This window comes from Microtus oregoni, unplaced genomic scaffold (genome assembly GCF_018167655.1).
Source record: "Microtus oregoni isolate MIOR12 unplaced genomic scaffold, Mior012 000005F_ref0000423, whole genome shotgun sequence".
NCBI classification, from domain to species: Eukaryota; Metazoa; Chordata; class Mammalia; order Rodentia; family Cricetidae; genus Microtus; species Microtus oregoni.
In genome coordinates, this window is record NW_024543064.1 from 64,227,340 (window position 1) to 64,252,188 (window position 24,849).

Below are 24,849 nucleotides of genomic sequence, written 5' to 3' on the forward strand. Positions count from 1 at the left end.
TCTTCTTCACAGAACACATTTGGCTTTCCTGTTAGAAAATGTCCTTATTGTATAGATAGTTGGTGTTCCATCAAAATGTTTTAGTTTGTTATAATTGTTTGCAAACCTACTTAGTATTATATATATATATATATATATATATATATATATTCCTTTAAACTTTTTATTCTCATAATTTCAAGAAACCATTTAATTTCCAAAAACAAATTCTGTAGTTTTTTTTTTAAAGAAAATTCCTTGGTAATCTTGTGGATGAATTTACCATCTTGTAAAAGTGATACATCACCACACAGTCAAGAGGAAAACACTTCATAGTTAAGCTCTATATAGATGGAGACTTACAACATGTTTTTAAACTGCTTTCCTAAAGTTCTCAAGGGTGGGGAAAATGAGATACTGGCAAAAGTTATTCAATAGGTTTATCATTATGAATTAATCTAAGATTTTTTTGTCTTTAATTTGAAAAGATCAGATAAGAATAACATTGTTTTTGTCCAAATGTCATAGTGCACTTGCAGGAATGGTCCCTTCAGAGCCAGTGGGAGGAGCTGGAAAAAAACCATAGGCTTTCACGAAGTGATCCCCTCGGCTATAAGGATAGCCTGCTGGGTTTTGATTCTTGACATTGAACAGCTCTCACTAGTCCTTGACCATGCCGCTGGCAGACAGGCCTTCCCAGTCCTTTCTGGTGGATTCTTGAGAACATCTTCACTACCCCAGAAGGCAACAAGTGGCCTGGCAGATCCCCAGGAAGCGTGTGTAGAATTTATGTAATTTTAGTCCTTAGATCTTCCTGTATTTCAGAACAAAAACAAAAAATTTCATGTCCTATCCTCTTTCTGAGCAAGGAAAGCAAACAAACAAAAAACGCAAGACAGCTAAGATGGTCAAGTCCTAAATGACTAAAGCCCTTCTGAGGCCATAGCACTTTACTGTGGCAGTGGTGGTAGTGGTGGTGGTGGTGGTGTGTGTGTCTCTCTGTGTATAAGTGTGTGTGTGTGTGTGTGTGTGTGTGTGTCTGTCTGTCTGTCTGTCTGTGTGAGCACGCAGGAGGAGGAAGATGCCCGGTGTCCTGCTCTATCACACTGTGCCTTGTTCCCATGAGATGAGCTCTCCCACTGAGCCTGGAGCTAGCCTAGCAGCCAGCGACCCCAGAGATCTTGTTTTCTCACCCTCCCATTAGTACGGAGGCTGAAGGTGCTCTCAGCCACACCCAGCTTTTTATTGGATGCTGACTTTTTATTGGGAGTTGATTCAGCTCCTTAAAGTTTCGCAGCAAGAACTTGTACCTGCTGAGCCTTCTCCCAGCAACTGAGTTAAAAAAAAAAAGTATCTACTATGATAATAAAAATTTAAAACACCAAATGTTGGATTCTGAAGGTTATTAATAACAATAAAAAAAGGACATGAAGTTGGGAAGGAGATTGGGCATTAGGGGGAGTAGGAAGAGATAGTGAAGGATGAATATGATCAAAATGAAATTTAAAAAATAATAAATATTTAAAAACAGAAATCCCAATTTTCTCTGGTGTATGCAGTAGGTTTTTACTGCTACAAGCAGGTAGACAACTAGAATTGTAGAAATAATGACTCTGAGTTCAAGAACCGACTAGCGTCTGAGGTAGACTCCAGGTTCTCTTGTACACCGAGCTTTCCTGGCTTCCGCAGAACAAGCGTACTTTTCCTGGCTTCCACCAGCACCAACCTTTGAATCATCAACAACAGAAATGGTCTAACGTTTTACAACAACTTTTTGAATGTATGTGTTTGTACAGAAATATACCTGTGGATGATTTGGGGGCGTGCATGCCACAGCCCAAATGTTAAGCATGGAGGGCAGCTTTGTGCACTTATTTCCCGCCACTTTTATGCAAGTTTCAGGACTTGAACCCCCATCGCCAAGCCTTGTGTGGCAAGTTCTTTTACCTACTGAGCCGCCTCACCAGCCCCACACAGATATTTTAATCATGCACCTGTCATGCGTGCAACAAAAGAGCACTTAGAATCTTTAGAAAAGATCTTAGGAAGATGAATAGATTCTTTTTACATTCCTGTTAACTGGAAATTTTGTTTTCTAGAAGCCAGTATCTGAAAATGCCATGGAAAATTTGAAGTAGGACATCTTCATATAAGTGGGGTGGATTTTTTGTTCTCAGCAGCTTCTCGAAAGGAATAGAGGAAAGGTTCTGTTTCACACTGCTGACTCTGCTGGTTTGCTCCTGTTCAGGTGTGTGAGGGTCAGATGACAGAGCTGGATTCTTCCTTCATCACTGCTGCTGACAGGGATGTTCCCAAGGACCCCTTACTCTTCAGTATCCCTCGCAAGCCCCAGCATGGCCTCCTCATTGACATGGCGATCAGCAAAGAGTCTCCTCAGATCAAACAGGAAATTCACAACTTCTCCATGGACCTTCTCAAGGCTGGTAGGCCCGCCCACGTGTAGACTTTAAAGCTGCAATAGGAGAAGCAGAAATTTGTTTGGTGGGTACCAGAGGCAGGGGGAAGAGGGAAGAAATGAGTTGTTGATCAAAAGGTACACAATTTCAGTGCAACAAGACCGAGTTTCAGGCATCTGTTTGTGCACTGTGCTGACCATGGTTAGTGACATGTAGGGCATTGCTAATAGTTCACACATGCACACACGCACACATGCACACACACACACATGCACACATGCACACACTAACAAGGTGAGGTGATGTGCATCAGTGTGATGTAAGCCTGCCACAAGTTGCGCATATCAAAATTTCATGCTTACAGATTTTTGTTAATTAAAACATAAATTGGAAAACTGTTTTACTCCCCCAAAGATACCAACAAATCAGAGAAATAGGGGGAAGAAAAAGTATGTTCTTCATTTGTTAATTCCTTCAGACTGAGCTGTGGGTTCTTGATTGACGAGGAGTGTACAACCTCAGCCAGACACTGTAGACAGTTGCAGACGCAGGGGGATGTTTTCTTTGACTTTTAGAATACCGTGAACAATTTCCATGAACAATTTTATTTGTGATTATTGGTACTTTAACACAGAATTTTAACATAATTTAAAATTTCTTTTTCAAACTATTGAGATCATGGGACTAAATTTCAAGAGGCTAGTCTGCCAAAATTTCAACAGTTGAAACAAATATAGATCCACATATAATAACCACGCATTAGTCTCTGTGGAGAGAGTGTGTTCTTTAGGGAAATGACACACTGGAACAGCCTGAATTATTTTTTAATTACCTTTTAAACGACCTTATCCCATTTTCCATGTATAAAAATACTTTCAAAAATTTGAGCAAGTATGTGGTTCTAGAATTAGTGCCTGATCTCAGGGTCCTTTCTTCTCTGTGTGTTTCATTTTCCCAACCTGGAAGGTCTTTCCTCACCTTGGGTTGGCCAAGATGGCGCCTTCAGAACACGGCGCTGTCCTCCCACAGGAAGCCAGTTATTCTCTGGACTTTGTCCTGGCACTTTTCTCTTTCCCCTCCTGTCTTTCCAGTGTCTGTTTCTCTAATTAGAATGGAGTCTCTTTGTCCCAAAGATTATTTTGTAATAGTTGCAGATGCCGTCTCATGACTGAGTCTTAAAAACCAAGTCACAGTCTCAGTTTCTGTGAATTGTAGAGAAATAAATTTTGGGACTTCATGCCTGATAAAGACCAAATCAGTTCCCATGTGCTGCAGACAATAGTGTTACAAACATAAGGAAAGGGAATAACCTCTTAAAATTCACCCCCGGGAAGTATGATTTTTGTTGACCATTCATTCTTTTCTGTTTTCAGAGTCAGGTTAGATGATGCATATCTGTAATTCCAGCATCGAAAGAGCCTGAGGCAGGGGGATCAAGAGCTCAAGGCTTTTAAGGCCACCCTTTGCTACATAGGGAGAGTTTATCTACAGGGGAAAAAATGACAGCTTAAAGTCTATTTTCATTCATTTATATTTTTTTGTGCATTTTGGGGGACTTGTGGGGTTCCTAGTGCCATGGCTGATGTGTTGAGGTCAAGGGTCAACCTGTGGCATTTGGTTTGCTCTTTCCCCCATGTGGATTCTGGAGCTCAAGCTCAGGTGTGAAGACAAGAACCTCTACCTTCTGAGCCATTCAAAGACCCAGGACAGTTTTTTAAAAAATGATAGTATTGGTTAATGTTATCAGATTAAATAAGTGTCATGTATGCATTGGGCAAGTTAAATAACATAGTCAATTCAAACGAAAAATAAATTGTTCACATGAATGCATATTTTGGTGACATTTTTAAAAGTTAGGTTTTCCTTGCACTTTTTTTTGGTTCACTTATGGCCATATTAAAAACAAAGCCAAACAATTTGAATATATTCTCACAAACATCCTGCCCCTAACCATGTAGAATTTGCCAACCCCTGCCGTAGTAGGGTAACTCACAATCACTTCCTTTACATTCTCAGCAGAACCTGGGATGCTTTCGCCAACCACAGGGTTTTACCCTATGGAAGTACTCCACTACAATTTTTCATGGCTGTGTTCTATTTTAAACATTTTTCATTTCTTGGCATTAGCGGTCATATGTCAGCAAACATTTTGCCTAAATCTTAGCATTTCTAGAGCTTTATCGTACATTTTGAAAATAGCATCTTAAAGTTTTCAATTGATTAGGCATAGGATCAATGGGTAGGATTGAAGAAACATGGCTAAGGGGTGTTTTTATAGTGAAGTTTTGAACTACTTAGGATTCCTTTTGGTGCCTGGGTCAAGAGAGAGCATATTTTTAATTTTCTCAGATTTGTTAAATACCACGTCTTTGTTATTACATGGGTTATGCGGTTTCCTGATTTTAGAAGAGGAAATGTCATGGGCTATGAACGGCTCCGCAAAGCAGAGTTCAAGTCACTTTAATGCACTGCTTTGTGCACTGGGCACACGCAAGCCTGGTATTAAAATGGGGTATCTGTGAGATGCGGCTGGCTCTACCACAGCAAGACTCTCCTTCTCCTCTTTCAGGAATGAAGCTGGCCTATGTCCATGACGATTCAGAGAGTCTCACTGATGCTCTTGTGATCCAGTTGTCCGATGGGAAGCATACAATCCTTAAAACCATTTTAGTTGCTATCACCCCAGTGAACGATGAGAAACCAACGCTAAGCAAGTAAGCTTCCTGAGGGGACTCACTTCTGATTTCCACGAAGTTCTATGGCTCTAGGTACATGGGGAGAAGCAAGGGTTCCCTTGTGCCCATCTTCTGCAGCTGCGCCGCCACTCAGACATAAGGACCTTCCGGTGTAAAATAATGCAAGGAAACGTGACCTAAACAATTAATCCTGAAATGATTTGCTCTCCTTCTAAAAGTCCAAATTAATTGTAAATATAAAAATAACTGAACATAGAGTACTAAAAGGCATGTGTGTGTGTGTGCACATATGCGCCCACATGGCTGTGCACAAACACACAAAATGCAAACCATAACTCGACTGAAGGGTGACAATGTTGACTGCCAACAGTCCTCACGGTAGATTTCCTCAGACTTTTTACTAAGAGTGATCAAGAGAAACACCCAGTCTCTCTTGTTTAGTCATCTTGGTACTTCTCTACCAATTTGTACTACGTCCCATATGGATCAGCACCACGCTATCTCATCTCAAAATGCTACTTCTTAAAATTCTAGTGCTCTGAACTGTGAAACTGGTTGGCAACTCCCTCGCACAGGGTTGCGTTCTATGGTGTCAGCAATCCCTTCTGCGGTTGTCAAGTGTCACAGTTCACAGACTGCAGAGGTCTTCAGAAGGCCCGCCAGGCCGTTAGGGAGAGCTGCAGGCATGTGTCTGGCTCTTGAGGTCTCTGCTGAGACTTCCCCTTATTTAATGGTGTAGCCTTTAAGCATTAAGTAGAGTTTCATCAAGCTAGAAACACCTTCCTGCGAAGCTTTCAATTCCCAAAGTCTCCTGGATGATGTAGGGAAAAGAAACCAGACAAGTGCCCGTCTTGTTCCTTCTACGTGCCAAACACTCCATAGAAAGTGTTATGGGAAATTTCAATGGTCGTGTTTGGAAGGCTGCTTCTCAGATGCCAGCTCTACTAAGAATAAATAGGAAATGTTTGTGTCCTTATCTCAATGTGGGGATGTCAGATTGGTGTGGCATTCCTTTGTAAGTGTGGAAGAGGCTGTAATCCTGGAGTGCAGGAGGAAGCAGGATGAATTCAAGGCTCGCCTGGGTGGTACAGTGAGCACGACACAGCCTTGACTGTATAAGAAGACCTGTGACAGCGGGCATGGGAGGATGTTCTCTTGTTACAAACCGCTTTGTCATCATCACTTGAAGGATGAAGCGGGATGAAAGCTGATGCTGGCTAAGTGCTTATTAGGAGGAAGGTACTTTACTAAATCCTTCATCCACTCACTGACCGAGACCAGAGAAAGCAAAGGAGTCTGTTCACTGCGAAGCCCCGGCCTCTCTACTAAACCCCAGCAACAGCTACAGCTACAAAAGCCCCAAGTCTCTTCAACCCTGCTTCAGAATCCCTTCTTTAAAAATACCATAATCATTGAACATATCTGTGGGTTACAGTGTGACATTTCAATGCATGTTCATGAAGTGCAATGATCAGATCTGGCTGACTGGCCTGCCTGTCCCATGGGACATTTATCCTTCTCCCTTTCCTGTCTCTTCCTCTTTCTTTTCCTCCTGAGGAAGGAAGCAGAGATTCTCCTTTCTCTTCCATCTGTGTTGTTTGGAAGAACTCTTACTGCCTCCCAGAGCATCCTCATTCTCCTCCTGCATCTCCAGCTGCTCCCATTTCCTTTCCTCTGTGTCCCAGTGGTTAATAAATCTTAAGTCAGGGTGACTCAGACAGTCGCTTAGCAGAAGTATGACCTTAAACATGCCACTTCACATCTCTCTGCCTCCCCTTTACCCTCTTTGTGGACGGCAAGGATGCTTGCTAGCATGTTTTCATAGGATCATTGCAAGTACGGTGTGTCAGAGTGTTCGAAAGACTGTATATGGCGAGTGGTCACAACTCTTCTTTGTTTTCCATGTTACAAGCCGTTCTCCCCATTCACACAAAGACAATCTGATGCCCGCCGTGTTCATTTTGGCCAAGAGTAGCTTGGTCTTTGCCAGTGCTTGACCCCATTTCCTTGATGGTTCCTTTAGGTGCTGTCGTAGGTGCTTCGGTTCCTGAGTCCCATGATTTCGGCCCACCTGTCCTGTGCACAGGGGCAGTGTTCCACTTCAGATGCCCACAGTCAGTGGCTCCACTCTCCTTCTTAGGGAGCTGTAGCAATTCACGCAGATCCGTGGGATCAGACAGTCAATAACCGCAAGGCAGACAGTTGGCAACTATTGGAGATACTAGATAAGACAAATGTCACAGCTTCCTGTCCTCCAGAAGCTAATCCAGGCCATGCTCTGTGTGGGTCCTCAAGAGATTCTAGCTGGGTGCTGTGGTGTGCATCTTTAGTCTTGGTCACTTGGGAGGCTGAGGCAAGAGGATGTCTCGAATCTAAAGGTTGGAGACATCTTGAACAACTTAGTCGGGTCTCTTTTCTTCAAACAACAAAATGAAAAACAGAAATTAAACTTAGAAGACTCTATTAGGATTGAATGCCAAGTGCCTTCAGCAGTAAAAACATCCATTATTGCCTTTTCCTTTCTCACTAGCTCTCATCTTTCTACTTCTAGAGTCCTTTCTAGACGAATTATCTCTAACACAGTCCTTTCCCCAAGGTCTCTCTTGGGGTAGCCCAGACGGTGATACTTGTCACCCTTACATGTAATGCTGCCACTCTTTTCCTGACGCATTCATCTTGCTCATGGTCACTCATCTTGGACAAGGCCCTGCTAATTTCCATAAGCTCAGCATCAGACTCGTCAGCTCTAGACTCCTGCCGGTGGGTCATCTGCTTCATTGCAGAGGTGGATGAAGTCCTCCTGCTCTGATCTGGGAAGTTGCCAGTCCTGGGCTAGCAGAGAGCCTTCTTTGAATGAAAGGGGTTGTAATGATGTGTCAGGCATTGCCTTCTCTGCAGAAGACCTGGTGGTCCCTGATGTCAGCTGGTGGGACTTGCTATCCTTCGTCTCAAGGCCAAGGACTTGGAGCATTCTTTTGTTTCTCAGAAGCAAAGCTGTAGAGGTGAACATAGTGCGAGCTCACTATGATCACAGTGGAGAGCGGAAACACTGGGGAAAGAAATCCCTTCTACCCTTGGGCGAGGCCAGGGAAAGGCTGCAGAGCCCACATGGGAGCTGCAGCTGTCACTGTCCCATCTGCTCATGCTTCCGGTTGGTGTCCGGATGCCAGGAGTCAGCCCAGTGGCTCTACTTCAGGAAGATGAACCTGGGAAGATCACATGCACCACTGCCTTTTCAGGAGGAGAATGAGGACATTCGAAGATCACAGATAACCAAAGAGTATTGCCTCAGGAGGGCATTTAGGAAGAACGTTAAGACACTCTATAAGTTGCTTTTGGTAAGATTCTGTCTGTTGCGTTAGAACTATAGTACCTGACCTACTTTCTTCATGGAGACATTGGAAGCATTAAATGAAAGACTGGAAGCAAAATCAGTATATAAACTACACTTAGAAAATTGCAAAGTTCTACTCTTGTAAACAATGAGAAACATCTCTCACGTAGCATCCTAGTCATGACTGCTGGCTCTCACCCCCTTTTCAGACTTTGGTATATGACTCACAGTTTCCAGTATTTTGGGTGCTAATTCTTATTTCTTAGTTCTTGAAGGTAGAATCTGTGCTAGTCGATATAAGTGTTCCCTGCTGAATTGCGCCCTCCTTTTTCACATCAACATGGGCATTTTCCTTTCTACAGGAAGGCTGAAATCTCTATGGCTGCGGGCGATACGCGTGTTCTGTCTAGTGCTGTTCTTTCCGCCATTGATAAAGACTCTCCCAGGGAGACCATTCAGTATTTATTCCAAAGGCTTCCCCAAAACGGGCAACTTCAGCTTAAGGTAAGTGGCCCATCAACACATTTATTTAATTTATAATTATTATTGTTGTTATAGTGCTTTTGCATTTTTAAGATTTATTTATTTATTATGTATACAGTATTCTGCCTGCATGTGTGCCTGCAGGCCAGAAGAGGGCACCAGATCTTATTATAGATGTTGGCTCACATCTTTTGAACTCAAAACATCTGGAAGAGCAGCCAGAGCACTCTTAATCTCTGGGCTACCTCACCAGCCCCTAATTAATTATTTTTTAGTATGTGTACCTGTGTAAATTTATATGCATCACGTGTACAGGTGCTCATGGAGGTCAGGTTCCCTGGAGCTGGATTTACAGAGGGTCGTGAACGGCCTGATATGGGTGCTGGGAACCAAATCCTGATCCTCTGCAAGATCAGTAAGAGCTCTAACCACCGAGCAGTCTCTCTGGCCCTAGAATGACCCTTTCACCTTTATTTCCAAAGCAGGTGTAAATTCTATCAGCACATACCTTCATACAATTGAAATGTATTCCCAAATGGGCACATTTTTGACTCAAAAATAAAACATTTACTTTTCCTTTGCCAGGAGGAACTCATACCCTTCTGAATTTTCTTTATCAACTTGTAATTAATCCAATATTAAGGCTCTCCATTGCTCCCTTCCCCTGAGAATTGTCCTTAGATTCGGAAGGGAAGGCTTACCTGTTTGGAACAAGCTGACTTCTAAGGAGAATCCAGCATATTTTGAGGGGTCTACATCCTCACCAGACTTTTTCATGTTGATCCATGGAACTTAGATTTTCTTTCTTTTTTTCCCCATCTGCATTCCTCTTTTCCATCAGAAATCTTTTACATCTGTTGCCACACCCCCTTCTTTTCCTCCCTCCAACCCTCCTTCCCTCTCTTCGACTCTTTCATCCTAACTTCTGTGCCCTCCCATCCCTGGACCGCTCGCTCTCTTTGCCTCTCTTGTTTTCTCTGCCATGATCTAAGCTATTCTCAGGAATATGGCAGCGTTTAAAATATGTCTTTATTTTGAAGTCCCTCTTCCCAGCCTTATGCGATGTGGGAGAGAATAAACTCTCGAATCAAAAACTACACTAGAGAGTGGTCCATGTTCTCCCACCCTGCTCACTGGTGGCTGTCACGTCTTACTATCAACTGTATTCGAATCTGACAAACTGTATGGCAGTAAATCAACATTCCAAAATTAAAAGCTTGTATATATTAAAGCTTGTATATATACTCAAGCTTTAATAGAAAGTGTACCAAACAGTGGTGGTGCACACCTTTAATCCCAGTACTCAGCAGGCAGAGGCAGGCGGATCTTTGTGAGTTCACGGCCAGCCTGGTCTACAGAGCCAGTTCCAGAACAGGCTCCATAGCTCCTAGGAAAAAGGTGAAAAGCATGGAAACATGAAGGCACATAGGCACATGAAGGATTAAATCACCCGGGTTCCGTGCTAGCTCTTCCAGCAGCTTGCTTATGCCCTGCCCTCTCGATTCCTTTTAGTCCGGTAATAGCAAATTTCCAGTCTATTCAGATTGCGGGCACGATGCTTAATGTTTAGTCCAACGTGAATCATCGATCAGCCACTTGAGAATGTCAGCCCACTCACGGGTCAGGATGTTCATGTGAACGGTAGCTAGAGGCTAGCGACAACCTCTAGCCGGCCATGGTGTGAATGCCCGAGCCTTAATCTTAATGCAGGCCGGTTCAAAGCGGAAAAGCTGCGAGGCTTCGTCCTGTGGGGAACAGCTTGATTGTCACAGAGCGTGGGTACCACAGAGAGTCAGAGAGAAGAGCAATCACTGATTTAAATTGAGGTACAGCTGTGTCCTTATTTCATTTCGCAGCGTAATGAAGCAGAAACACAGCGAGAGCGCACACGTTTGGGTGGCTTGGGGCCTGCGTTGCTTTGGATATGAGAAGATCCAGATGGGGCCAGGGTCCCAGCAGGCTGCACACCATTTTCTCACACCTCCCTCGGGCTCGCTGAGGCTGGTTGACTGAGGCTAGGGACCGGGCCTCCAGGCCTCATGGACTCTTAAGACTTCTTGTGTGCTTGTTAGTGCTGCTTCGGTTTTGTTTGCTTGTTGTTTTTTTTTTTTTTTTTTTTTTCCATTTTGTGTTTCTCTCTCTCTTTCTCTTTTCTTCTTCCTTTTTCTGGCTTCAGATGATTCTCTTAAGTCAAACTCATATTTGGAAATGCAAATGAAGAATTAGAAACAAGAAAACAAATGATGCCTTCCCTGTATTGATTTTCTAGGACAATATTACCAAGAGGAGAAATTAAATAGGATCTTATGCTGCCGGGTTTAAGAGAGTCTATTTGAAAGTCTCTACTTACAAATAGACCTCATCAAAGAATGAACCTAGCTTAACTACTACAACATAAGTAACTCTACCCAGGGGACCTGCAGTAAGACATACGTCTGCAAATGTCATGTGGGCAGAAATATTAAAGAAGAAATCTCACCAAGAAGAGCAAGAGAAGTGATGACGTAGAAAGGAGAGCCCAAGACTTGCTGGGAATTGGGGGTGGGGGTTGACCAACAAATGACCAGAGAGGTAAACCGCAGTATGGTTTATATTGTGGATCACCGAAAGTGACATTTTCTCCAGTTACACGAAATAAGTTTTGTGAGTCATTTTTTTAAAAAGCTATGCTTGGAACTTAGGAGAATTAAAACAGGATGATTAATACATTATAGGTCTAATAGTTTATTCCATAATACTTTCTCAGTTGTTATCCAGTCTGCCACCATAAAAGTTTCTTCTAACAACAACAACAGCCACAATTTCTGCCCCAAACTGTGCGGAACACGTGCTTAACTAGGATTGACTTGAGTTGGGCTTCGAAGATCCTGATGGAAACCGTGGCTGGCACTGACAGTTAGTTAATAGTTTCCACTGACTGTGTGTGTGTGCGTGTGTGTATGCGTGTGTGAGAGAGTGTGTGTAAGAAAGAGTGTGTGTGTGTCTTGTGTGAGAGAGGAAGAGAAAAAGTGTGTGAGAGTGTGTGTTTGTGTGTGTGTGCATGTGTGTGTGACAGAGAGAGGAAGAAAAAAGTGTGTATGTGAGTGTGTGTTTGTGTGTGTGTGCATGTGTGTGTGACAGAGAGAGGAAGAAAAAAGTGTGTATGTGAGTGTGTGTTTGTGTGTGTGTGTGAGAGAGAGAGTGTGTGTCTGTGTGTGTGAGAGAAGAGGAGAAAAAGTGTGTGTGTGAGAGAGAAAGTGTGTGTGTTTGTGTGTGTGTGCACTTCGCACATGTGTGCGTGTGTGTGAGTGTGTGTCTGTGTGTGTAAGAGAGAGAGAATGTGTGTGTGTGAGAGAGAGAGGGTGTGTGTGTGTGTGTGTGTGTGAGAGAGAGAGAGAGAGAGACAGAGACAGAGAGACAGAGAAGGGGGTGAGATGGAAATCTGATGGCTTTCTTTAGGTTTCAGTAAGACTAGACAGTGGGCTGGGGGAAAATGCCAGTTCATTCTGGATTTGTTTTACTTGATGAGCTGGAAGCAAATAAGCCACCTTGGGGAAAAAAAAAAAAACAAAAAAGAGATTTTATTAGTTGTGCAAAAATAAAAACTAAGATAAATAAAAAGAAGAACTTCTAAAAGAAAAAACATTTAATTTCTAAGCAGCCTGTTTCAGCGGCTGATTGCCTTCCTGTTCTTGTTAATTGGGATATTTAATCATCCGTGATTACTGATGATAAATACCTTGGATATACCAGTGCTGTTGATGACTTTGTCAAAAGTACTCTGGTTGAAGCTGTTTTTCATGCAAGGTCTTAAAGTATTTTAATATATTTCTTTGAAAAGAAAAATATAAGGTTCCAAGGCAGAAACTAGTCTAGAATTTTCCCAAAGAGTTCCCACTAGAAGTTTTTTAGGGCACAGGGGAAATATCCACTAATAGCTGGGGAAGCCAGGGCCCCTGACTGACTGTGGCACTTTCCAGATAGGAAGGGACTGGGTCCCTCTCTCAGCTGGCATGCAGTGCACCCAGGAGGACGTAGACCTGAACTTGCTGAGATACACACACACTGGCAAGATGGATTCCCAGAATGGAGACAGTTTCGCCTTCTACCTCTGGGATGGGGACAACAGATCACCTGTGTTTGACTGTCTCATCATCATCGAAGATTCACAAAAAGGTGAGGACGCGTTTTCCCATGCTTCCCGGGACAGGGATTGCCAGAGGAAGTGGACTGGTGTAAGAGCACACACGCATGTGCTGTGTGGGGATCCAGAGCCTCTCCTGACTTCCACAGGCTTCATGCGGCACAGACACACACTCAGGCCCAACACCAACATACAGAGGAGAATGTGAGCTCCTGACACTCCAGTGCCACTGCTCTGCATTTATGGTCGCAGTTTACACCAGGAGGTTAAGAATCGTAGCTTGTTCTCGATCATAACGTCTCAATGTTTTCAGATCAAACAGTCTCTGATCCTGTTTCATTGACTGAATGCTTCCTTGTTTTGCCTTGGTTGCTAGGTTGCTCAGAATTAAATACAATGATTCAAGTACAATTCAAATAACAGAGAAGTGTTTTATGTGTGTGGTATAATTACAGTTGTCCTGAATTAATTTTTCATCAAATGAGTTACTATTACTTTGGGGGCATATTTATATTTTATTTATATGTTTTCCAGCTATGAAACTTGTTCTGACACTAAGGACAGTCAGATAGATAAGCTAGATGACTCTGGATACATTTATTCTTCTCTGTAAAACTGTCATTGTACTGGTTAGATTGTGATAACATCCGGGAAGAAGGAGCCTCAGTTGTGAAATTGCCTCCATCAGACGAGACTGTAGGCATTTTCTTGATTAATGGTTGATGTTGAAGGGCCCAGTCCACTGTGGATGGTACCACCCCTGGCCAGGTGGTCCTGGGTTGTAGAACAAAACAGTCTGAGCAAGCCATAGGAGGAAGTCATCCAGTGTTCCCTCATGACTTCTGCTTCATTTCCTGCCTCCAGCTCCTACCTTGGCTTTCCTCGATGATGATGGACTGTGGCCCAAAACCCTTCCTTGCTCAAGCTGGTTTGGGTCAGTGTTCTATCAGCACAACAGAAACCTCACTAGGAGAACGGTGTACGCAGGATGCTCAGGCAAATGGAATACAACTCTCATTTTGGCACAGGCAGGTGATGGCGCAGGCTATCTTCTTACTGATTTAGCTTCAGAGCGCAGGGGAAGCTGTTCCACAGGGACCTGGAGCATCTCCTGTCCCATCATCTCCTCATCTCTGAGACTACAGTCACTTCGGAAGCGGGAGGCTGAGTCACATGTGAACCAGGGCCTCATCAGTTGCTTGAAGGCAGCTCACTTTTCTGTACACCTTCCACTGGCTGAAGCTTAGTCATAGGCTGTGTTAAGGGCAGTTGGGCAGTAGAAACTTTAGCAGGTCCCCAGAAGGGAATGATGCTAGGGTATAAAGTGCCCTACCACACTCCACCATAACTGATAGACAATTATTTTAAGAAAGATTTACGAAAACATATAGTAAGCAGACAGATTTATTTGTCCATTAACATTTAAGAAGCTCAGAATTTCTCTTGCTTCTTTGTGTGGTGTTTTATCACTGTACAGCATTATATCCTATTTTCTTTCTTTATTTTATTTTTGTAACTTTTGACATTTATAAGTTGCTTATTATGTTGCTCACGGTATCACATGTATAACTTTTTAAAAGAGTTATTTATTTATTTATTTTTTTGTTTTTGATTTTGGTTTTTCTAGGCAGGGTTGCTCACGGTATCACATGTATAACTTTTTAAAAGAGTTATTTATTTATTTATTTTTTTGTTTTTGATTTTGGTTTTTCTAGGCAGGGTTTCTCTGTAGCTTTGGAGCCTGTCCTGGAACTAGCTCTTGTAGTTCAGACTGGCCTCAAACTCACAGAGATACACCTGCCTCTGCCTCCTGAGTGCTGGAATTAAAGGCATGCACCACCACTGCCCGGCCCTATTTATATTTTTTATTTATTTTTATGCTGTATGTGTATGAGCTTTGTATGTATGTCTGTGTATAATGTGCACCTGGTGCCCCTGGAGACCAGAAGAGGGCGACAAATACCCTAGAATTGCAGTTACCAATGGTTGTGAACTGCGATGTTGGTGCTGGAAACTGAACCCAGGTCCTCTGCAAAGAGCATCCAATGCTCTAAACTATTGAACCATCTCTCCAATCCAAGCGTACCTTACCTCAAGTAGAGTCATATTGAGTAGCTGGTCGTACCATCTCCTTTATATAGACCACATGCTTAGTTCTCTCTAGGGCCTATTATAAACAACTTTAACCTTCCAGATGTGATAAGATGTGTTCTGATTTCCACAGTGGCAGAAAGGATGCCTTTAGGAGATGTTTAGAGTGCACAGGTCTGTAGTTTAGCTATTTCCAAACTCTGCCTTCCTTTCCAGTGCTGAAGAGCTGGGTCCTCTTCCTCCTCCTACAGGCAGCTATGCCCCTGGGAAAAGGGCCCTGCAATATTTTGACTTTCCCTGCTAATATTTGTTTGCTCCTCTTACTGTGTTTGGTGTGTTTATCACCGTTACTTCAAAGCATCTGCAAATTGGATTTTCATTTGAAACAAAATACCAGTTTGGTTATTTGAAACAGAATTCCATCATCTTGGCCCTCCTGACATTTTGGAATGAATAATCTTTGTCACAGGGAATTTCCTTGTAAACTGTGGTATGTTTAATAGCAAGGCTGGCCTCTGCCAGTAGAAACCAATATGATCGTTAGTTAATGATAACCAAAGATGCCTCCAGTGTTTGGTCGGACAGATGGCTCAATAGTTAAGAGCATTTATTGCTTTACAGAGGACTATGTTTGATTTCCAGTACCTACATGATGACTCACAGCCATCTGTAACTCAAGTTCCAGAGGATCTGATGCCCTCTTTTGGCCTCTGCAGGAACTAGCCACACACACACACACTGAATAAATAAATGTAAACATAAATATACTGCTTGGTGTTTTATTTCCCCTTGTTTTCTCAAGAGGTTTGTCTTAGTTACTTTCTATTTCTGTGATGAGATACTGTGACCAAGGCAATAGTGAAGCATTCAGTTTCAGAGGGTTGGTCCCTAACCACCACTGTGAGGAGCGGCAGGCAGATAACCATAGTTCATTCCCTACCCACCACCATGGGAGCAGCAGCAGGCAGGTAAGCATGGCTCAGTCCCTAACTACCACTGTGGGAGCATAGCAGGCAGGTAAGCCTGGCTATAGAGCAGCATCCAATGCTTCCATCCCATTCACAAGCAGGTGGCAGAGAGATAGCTAATTGGGTTTTGGGTTGTTGTTTGGTTGGGTTTTTTGTTTTTTTTTTTTTTGTTTTTTTTGTTTTGTTTCTTGAGACAGGGTTTCACAGTGTAGCCCTGTCCATCCTGGAACTCACACTGTAGACCAAGCTGGCCTGAAATTCAAAGATCTGCCTGCCTCTCTGCTTTAGGATTAAAGGCGTGTGCCACCACACCTGGTGGCTTTTGTGTTTTTAATCTGTTTCACATATTTTATCTTTCTTGTTGGATATTTGCCCCTTTGGTGCCTGCCGATTGTTGAGGAAGGAGTAGAATGGTGCAGCGGTTATGAGTTGTACTTCTAGCTGGTGACTTGGAGCCGCTTCTGGCTCTACTTTATTATTAACACATAGCCTCTAGCAGAAGTAGCACCTCCACACCCCGATTCTCATCTGTGGGTTGCCATAAAGCTCCTCCTCTCAGTATAGCTGAGTGCATGGAAGAGCCCAGTCCTATGCCTGACGCCAAGCAGCCCTGCTCATTTCTATTATTTACTTATGGTGTGGTGTTAAGAGTTGAGCCTTGGTCCTTGGGCATGCCAGGCAAGCGCTTTATCACTGAGCTACATCTCTAACTTAAAACCTTATTATTTTAGATGTGATCATTTTTAATGGCTGTCCAGTGAATGAAACATCATCAACATGCACTAATCACTTCTATCTCGCGCATTCAAATGCTCATCTACGGGCTTTCTTAAGCATTACAAGCAGGTGTATTATAAAATATGCCCTTGCTTCTTCTGTGAAGGGTTTGCTCAGTCCTTTTGACTCATCCTTTTCTTTAGTTAGAAAGGATCCCCACAGCAGTTAGTTTTGACTTGATTGCAGTTTGGCCTTTGTTGTTTATATTTGCCTTGGACGTTGTGTTAGTTCCAGTCCCCGTTGCTGTGATCAAATACTGAGAAGCAATTTGGGGGAAGAAGGGCTTATCTTGGCTCACAGTGCGGGGAGATATGGTGGCAGGAACTGGAGGCAGCTTGCTACCCATTTTGCATTCAGTGAGGAAATAGAAAAATGAAGACTGGTGATTGGCTTGCTTTCCTTTTTATTCTTTCTGGCCTCATCTCATGGATGATACTGCCTACATTCAAGGTGAGTCCTTAGCAGCTGTACCCAGAGTTGTATTTCCATGATGATCCTAAATCCAAACAAGTTAAGAATGAGGGTTAAGCCGGGCCTTGGTGGCGCACACCTTTGATCCCAGCACTTGGGAGGCAGAGGCAGGCGGATCTCTGTGAGTTTGAGGCCAGCCTGGTCTACAAGAACTAGTTCCAGGACAGACTCCAAAGCTACAGAGAAACCCTGTCTTGAAAAAAAAAATGAAGATTACGCATCATAGGTAGCACATGTATTTAATTTAGGGAGTTTTGAGAATGGCGGACATGAGTGCTCTGTTTGCAGCATTTCCTCCCGTTCTGTTCCTCTCCAATGCCTTCCATTTCTTCCGTGTACCTCCCACTTCCTCTCAAATTATTGGCTCTTCCTCTTCAATCTCTATTGCTACATCCATATGCACACAACCTGCTGAGTCAATTTAATGTCGCTCATGCATATGTGTGCTTAGGTCTGACCATTGGGGATTGAATAACCTTATCAGGGGCTCATTCCTGGACCAGACTGGTTCATCCACTTTCAACAGCTGTTAATCGCCTATAGGTGGATATTTGCCATCTAAGGGTTGCACCTTGTGAGATTCCTACCATGCACATTGATTGGCATGCCCACTGGTATTGTCTTTGCAGGACTTGTTTAGATTAATGTAGTGTTAAGATTTCGTAGGTGCAGCTACCCTATTTCCGCAGGTATTCTGATCATCCAACTTCCCGTGTTTCCGGCCCCTCTTCCACTATGTTCCCTGCACCTCAGACTATGGTGCAAATATGTTGGGGTTGGGTGCCCCAAAGGCGGTAGTTCTCTGCCTTTTGAACAGTTGTGGCTTTCTGTAATAGTTGCATCTCCTGCAAAAAAAAAAAGTGTCTTTGACAATGAGTGAGAGATTTTATAGCCGAGGAACACCATTGGCTGCTTTTCTCCCTGGCACCTTTAACCTTTGGGGAGCCAGTCCTGAGGGAGGAGCTGGAGGAGCTGGATCCAGATCAGATCCACCCCAGTTCCTCCAGGTCCTGAGTCTGAAGTGTGTGGTACCTTCGGCAATAAGGGCATCAAGCATTTTAAAATATGAATCTTAACCAAAATCTCCTTGCCACACAGGTGATATTGTGATTCATGCAAAGCCACTCGTGGTAGCCAAAGGTGACAGAGGTTTCTTGTCGACTGCCACTCTCCTGGCTGTGGATGGAGCAGACAAGCCCGAGGAACTACTCTACCTCATCACGTCCCCACCGCAGTATGGCCAGGTGGAGTACGTCCACTATCCCGGAGTCCCCATCACCAGCTTTAGCCAAATGGACATAGCAGGACAGACAGTCTGCTACATACACAAGAGCCGGGCGGCAGTCCCCAGTGACAGCTTCGGGTGAGCCCATGACATTTTTCTGAACCCATCCTTAAATGAATATTTAGGAAGAGAAAAGGAGTGAAGTTAGTATATTAGCAGTAGCCTTTGTGCTGTGTGTTTCTCTAACATCTTACATAGCTTCGGGATGCTTGAAACAATGCAATCCTTTAAAGGAGGGAACATGTGGTCCTTTCTGGCTCCCCAATAGCTGGGGTTTCTTGTTTCCTGATTGTGGCAAAAGTGAAAGCCTGCTATTAAAATGATAGAAGCATTGCAAATCACCAGGGCTGGGGTTAAAAGCTAAGTGAGATCAGCATATCTGTGTTCAAGCTCTTCTCTGAAAAGAACACAAAGAACCGAGAAGACTCTCCTTCCCCCCCCCCCCCCGCTCCAGAAAAACGTAGAAATGTAATTCCCCCTTTCTGACTGCATTTTTCTATCTGAGGAAAAGGCGCATATTAGCATAATAAATTTGGCATGAGCAGGCACTGCCTTTTGACACAACATGTTCCTGTAACTATATCATAAATCACGTTGTCACAAAGTGGATCATATTTCCCCATAGAAACCGGGTTATAATTGGGGACTGTGCACCTGCTCAAGGATTCAGCATCAAATAAATCATTGGGATGAATAACGATCTGGGGTGAAAAGGCAAAGATACAACACTAATGCAAATCTGCCTTCATTTAAAATGTGGAAATTTGTTTCTAGCCTCATAAAGCAGGAGAAATTCTGAGGGCTGTGTCTAGCGATGGGAAAGATGGCTGGTTTGTGGTCCCTGATAAAATTGGAGATCCAGGCCAAGCATAAGGACTGGGCAATCTTGGATTAGGTAGTGGGTATGTGATCTACCCCTGGCTTTCACCAGTTAGAGTGCATTCACTTATCTGCCATATATACAGGACTTCTGATCCCAGTAAGATGTTTCCCATGTCCACTTAACCTCCCGGAGTGCACCATATGGTAACACGGGCATACTAGACTCCTGTGTTATCCAGTGGGTTATAAACTCCCATCAACTGCCACAGGATAGAAAGGAACCCGCGCTTCAATGGCTTCCTCCTCTGTCATATTTTACCTGTCTAAATTCCTGCTGCGGTGAGCAGTCGAAGCATCAGAGAGGATGATGTTGCTTGTCATTGGAGCTTTCAACGTGATTCTGAGGGGTCGTCTATATTAAGTCCAGTGTTGAACAACAACCAAACATCAACAGACAGGAATCAGTACTTCCTTTTGTCACTGTGTCTTTCCTCCCTCCATCCCTCTCTTTCATGTGTGTGTTCCTGTACGAGTGTTGCACGTCTGCTGTGTGTGCAAGTGCATAAACACGTGTAATGCAGAGAACAAGTCTGGATGTTGTTCTTCAAATGCTGTCCATCTTGGTTTCCAGACAACGTCTCTTATTTGCCTTGGTCTTACGCAGCAGGCCAGGTTGGCTGGCCAGCGAGCCCAGGAAGCCTCCTGTCTCTGTCCCCAGCACTGGATAACCAGAGCAGGCCAGTACACCCAACATTTGTTATGTGGCTTCTGGGACTCAAGTCTAAGTTTGCTTTCAGACCAAACCTTTGCTAGCTGATGCACCTCTCCTGCCCCCTCTGTCTCTCTGGAGATGTCCTAAAACAGGAAGAGAATTATTTAATGGAGCGATATCTTTACTGAATCTGTGTTTCAGCATTGCTGGGCGTGAATGAAACCGTCCGAAGGGAAAGCTTGCTCACCTAGCTCTTGTGTTTAAGTGCCACGTTGCCATGGTGAAAATAGAGGCTAAGAGTCGTGTATTGCCTTTGTGACTAACAGCTCCATGGGCTTCATCAAGTTACCCAACCACTTGTATTGTTGCTCCTTCCATGGGCCTGAATAGTGATCACTGTACCTGCCAAACAGGGTCATGGCGAGGCCCGAAGGAACTAGGCATGGGCTGTGTGTACAACAACATCTGGCGTATAGGAACACCTGGGCGAGCACTGCCTGCTGTTGTTGTACCGGTGTTGCTGTTGTTATTTAGTATGTTCTTCCCACAGCCACAGTCTCACCTTCTGTCTTTGCAGCAGCAAGCAGGATTATGGAGGACTCTGGAAGGTTCAGGGAGAACTGGTGCTTGCTCCTTCCTCTCTTTGCTAAGGGAAGTGGGTGCTCCTTGGTCTAATGCATGCCTATCAGAACCAGGGCTTTTGATTTTAGACGGATTTCTGGACCTTCTTGCTTTTCTCCATTTCTGCGTCTCTAGCCAGTGCCCACAGGACTGTCAGCTCCAGACATTAGTGGCTGGCAGAGGAAGCAGGGAGCTGCCTGGGGAACCAGTGAGTGAACGCACACAGATGTAGGGAAGTGAGGGCCAGGTGATAAGATGGCAAAACCTAAGCCCAAGTCCCTTACTTAAGGACTAGTGATCCTATGAAATGCTTAACTCCTATCAGCAAAAGTAACCTTAGCTGGCCTTTTAAAGCTAGTTCCCCTAGAAGTATCTTCTTTCTTTAGCTCAGCAGGGAGTTACCTGGGAGCAAAATCCAAGTTCTTGGGCCTTGTGCTAGTTTGGGTAATTTCAATCCCCGCTGTAATCTGTCTTTGAAAGCCCTTCAAGAATCTGATGCCTCAGGACCAGTATCCTTGAGCTGGCCTAGTTTGCTGCTATGAGTGTGTTCTGAAGGTCTGTGAGGATTTCCAGAAGCCATCCCAGGCCCTGCTGGAGACACAGAGAAGAGGGACTGGTTCCAAAGGGCCAATTGGACTTCAATTTGTTTTGCTTCTTGACATTCTGTTTCCTACATGGGTTTTGTACACTGGGTTTCTTGGAAGGTTTTCGTCAGCAGAAATCGGGGGCCTGATTGTCTAGAGCCAGGGACTGGGTCTTAGGTGGTGCAAAGGTGTGAAACTGTGTGGGTTGCTGGAGGAAGAAGCCGCATGGAAACCAAGGACTGGAGAATGAGAAGCTGGCCTGCTGGCTCACTCACTCCTCAGAGTGGTTCCCAGGGAGGTCAAGGATTGGTGTGGTTGTGCCCTAAGAGCTCTGCATACTTAGGTTTCTCTCTTTAACAAAGAATACAAGCCTCGGTATCTGTGCCCTTGAGGAACATCTACCCAAGATTTAAAAAATTGTTTCCTTGTATCTATTTTTGTAGCCCTTATGGGATTGAGACTTTTAATATGCAAATATTTCTAGCTTTTGAGTTAAAAAGTTTCTTTCTAAATACATTTACTTAAATAAAAAACAGTTAAGCAAAAACAAACAAACAAATAGAGCGAAACAGCAAATTCTGAGAGTGAAGGTAGTACAGGCTTGTGGGCTTCACCAAGATGGCCTTTGAGTGTCTTGGGATTAGAAAACAGGGCTTCAGGGAGAACACAGGGGCCAGAAGTGTTCATGTTTTCCAGCACCTTCATTTACCTGTGGGGATGCTCCTCTTGTCTGAACACCCACATCACCTGGGGCTGGGGCCAGACACTCGCAGTCTCTCTGTCTCCCAGGCCTCCAACCACCATCTTGAGAATAATGTGCTTCTTACCAGTTTGTGCACAGAATCCTAACGTTCCAAGAGGCAAAGAAGTCACCCAGTTGACAATAACAATCGCGCATCAGAACTCACTGGGGGCGCTGAGAGCTTATTTCAAATGAAGTATTCTTTGCGCTGTACCTTTCTTGTGTCAAAAATTTGTGGAGACTCTGTGCAAAGGAAGCCCCTCCATGTGTCGCTCTGATCTGGGGCCAGCAGTTTTACATATTTATAATGGAGGAGCCTCGCATCTGCCCAAGATCCACATTTTAATCTTGTCATTTCGCTCACCCAATCGCAGGCTGCCGTGTTGTTTGTCAGGTGGCTCGGAACCAAAGCTGAGTGCCTGTTTTAATGAAAGTGTGATCATGGCGCTTTTTAAAAATTAAATATATGCAACCAATCTAATCACCTAAATTTATGTTGCTCGCTGTTAAATTTGGCAAGGAATTTGGCTGGGTAAAAAGGGATGAATTCTATGGTAGGAGAATGTTTCCCCTTTCTCTTTTTAATGTAAGATGTGGCAGCCTTAATTAAATAGGGCTTAATGGTTGGATTTTACCTTCTGCAAAAATATTTTGTGAATCATAAATTTCCCCTGCATTGTTTGGTGCTGCTGGCCTGGAAGAGAGATTTGGCAGCCCACGCTAGGACAGATGACATGGAGCGATTAGCAAGCTGACTTCAGCTGCTGGCGGCTGGGTCCTGAAAGAACATGTTAATGTCCTCCATTTTGACATGCCGGCTGGACTTTTTTTTTTTTCCTGAGGAGCTGGCGCTATTTATGATTCCATTTTTATCTTTTAAATGCCATGACAGATGGCAGATTCTTCAGCCAACTCCATTGCCAGGAAATGCAGGAAGCTTGACAGCATTGTGGTAATGGTAAAATCAGACCAGGCAGACACCCCCAGATGAATCCGAAGTCATTCCCCAAATTTCACGAGGATGCTGGTCATCCTGGCAGTGTCTTTTCCCCGGGAGGCGGGTACCAAGGGAAATCAAACAAAATGGACCTGCAGAAGGAGCTAATATTGCCATACGGCCAGTTTTCTAACCTCGGGATGGACGCTGTTGACTCACAGAATGTGTTTGCAGGGCTTTAAGGGAGGCCTGGGCGAGACTCTCCGCTAGCCTTTTGCAGGCGAAAACTGTGTTGACCTTGTTCGATTGCTGTGCTGGTTTCGCTCTGATGGGAATCCAAGCAGAACCGCTCACTCTGTCTCTCACCTTGGCGACGCTTCCCCGCCAGTGCGGGGCGTCCATCATTATTCACAAAAGTGGAATGATGTATTTGACTCAGTCATGTCTGGAAATTGCATCTTTTTTCACCCCTGACTTATTAGCTTTAGGTCAATGCAGACAGCTGCTTCGGTGGCCCAGCTGGGAGCACTGGCCTCAGTAAATGTATTTCTTACTCCTCCATGGTCCCTGGCCTGCTCACCCTCATTCCCATCTGTCAGATGGCGCATTGCCTATTCCCCAGGTGGTCAGATTCCCCGGCATCAGGAGGGGAGGTGTGAGAGGACAGTTCCAGTGTCCTCACAGAGGTCATGGCTGGCCTTGACACTGAGCTTTGAAAACCTGTCTTCAGACGACATTTTTTCAGAACCCGATCTCCAGTCAAGTATTAAAAATGGCCACCTCAGAGGAGCCAGTGACTCACCACGGCTCACACTGAATCTTGTTGCTCCCGATGGTTTTACCTTTTCTTTTTGCTGCCTTCTTCCTTTTTTGCTACTATTTAACAGCCCTTTAATGGGACACGAACTCTACGAGCAGTGGTAATATTGAGACTGCGTACCACAAAGCTGAGGATATGGCTCAGCTGGTACTAAAGGTAGCTCTGCGGGTGTGAGGAGCTGACTAAAAGCCCAGTACGATGGCGCACATCTGTAATCCCAGCGCTGAAGGAGGTAGAGTCAGGCAGATCCCTGGAGCTCACGCTCTGCCCACTGTTGCTAAATTCATGAGCTCCAGATTCAGTAAAAGATCTTACCTTAAAAAAGAAAAAAAGTGTAGAGAGAAATCGAAGAAGACACCCAGTGTCACTCTGGTCGTCCACACGCATGTACGTGTGTATACACATGTCCCCACATATAAGTAACACACCCACAGGGACACACACACACACACACACACGGAATAAAATTTAAGAAAATTGGGAGTCTGGATGCCTTTTGGCCTAGATTATTGTTATTGTTATTGGTGCTAAGTTATTGATGACTAAGTTAAATACCTCAGAAAGCACACTTGATGCTGAGATATGGTAGGGGAATAGAGAGTCATTTCACCTCAGAAAGGGGGCGGGCAGAATGAAGGGGTGAGCATATTTCAGAGGAGTAAACAGGGAAAGAGGCCTTGGGTACACAGAGAGTGCGTCTCGCTTCTTTCCCGTCCACTTTGGGCCATTGCTGAAGTAACGGGGAAGCAGAGAATGCAGTCGGTCCTGTGAGAAGCTTCGTCAGAGAGGCGGAGCTCAGCACTCAACACCTCAGAGGGCTTCTCCCTTGACCTTTGGAGCTCTCAGCAAAAAAGTCCAAAGAATGCACAGAAATTTTCCCAAGTGTACTTGTTTCTCATCAAAATTATTTGATAATACTTCATGTTTAACCAAGGAAGATTTCCAATTCCTGGAGAATTTATGAATCAAAGGTCCGTATTTACCAAG

General features: G+C 44.1%; 1 protein-coding gene across 2 annotated transcripts in view; it reads left to right on the plus strand.

The window, feature by feature from the left end:
* The window catches only part of Frem1 (FRAS1 related extracellular matrix 1), a 122,528-nt gene that overhangs the window by 54,457 nt on the left and 43,222 nt on the right, over positions 1-24,849 (plus strand). For both annotated transcript variants that reach the window (XM_041652499.1, XM_041652498.1), the window contains 5 exons: positions 2,228-2,423; positions 4,966-5,110; positions 8,789-8,930; positions 12,869-13,064; positions 18,438-18,702. In XM_041652499.1, coding sequence (XP_041508433.1) covers positions 2,228-2,423; positions 4,966-5,110; positions 8,789-8,930; positions 12,869-13,064; positions 18,438-18,702 — 944 coding nt within the window. The remainder of the gene's footprint in view (positions 1-2,227; positions 2,424-4,965; positions 5,111-8,788; positions 8,931-12,868; positions 13,065-18,437; positions 18,703-24,849) is intronic.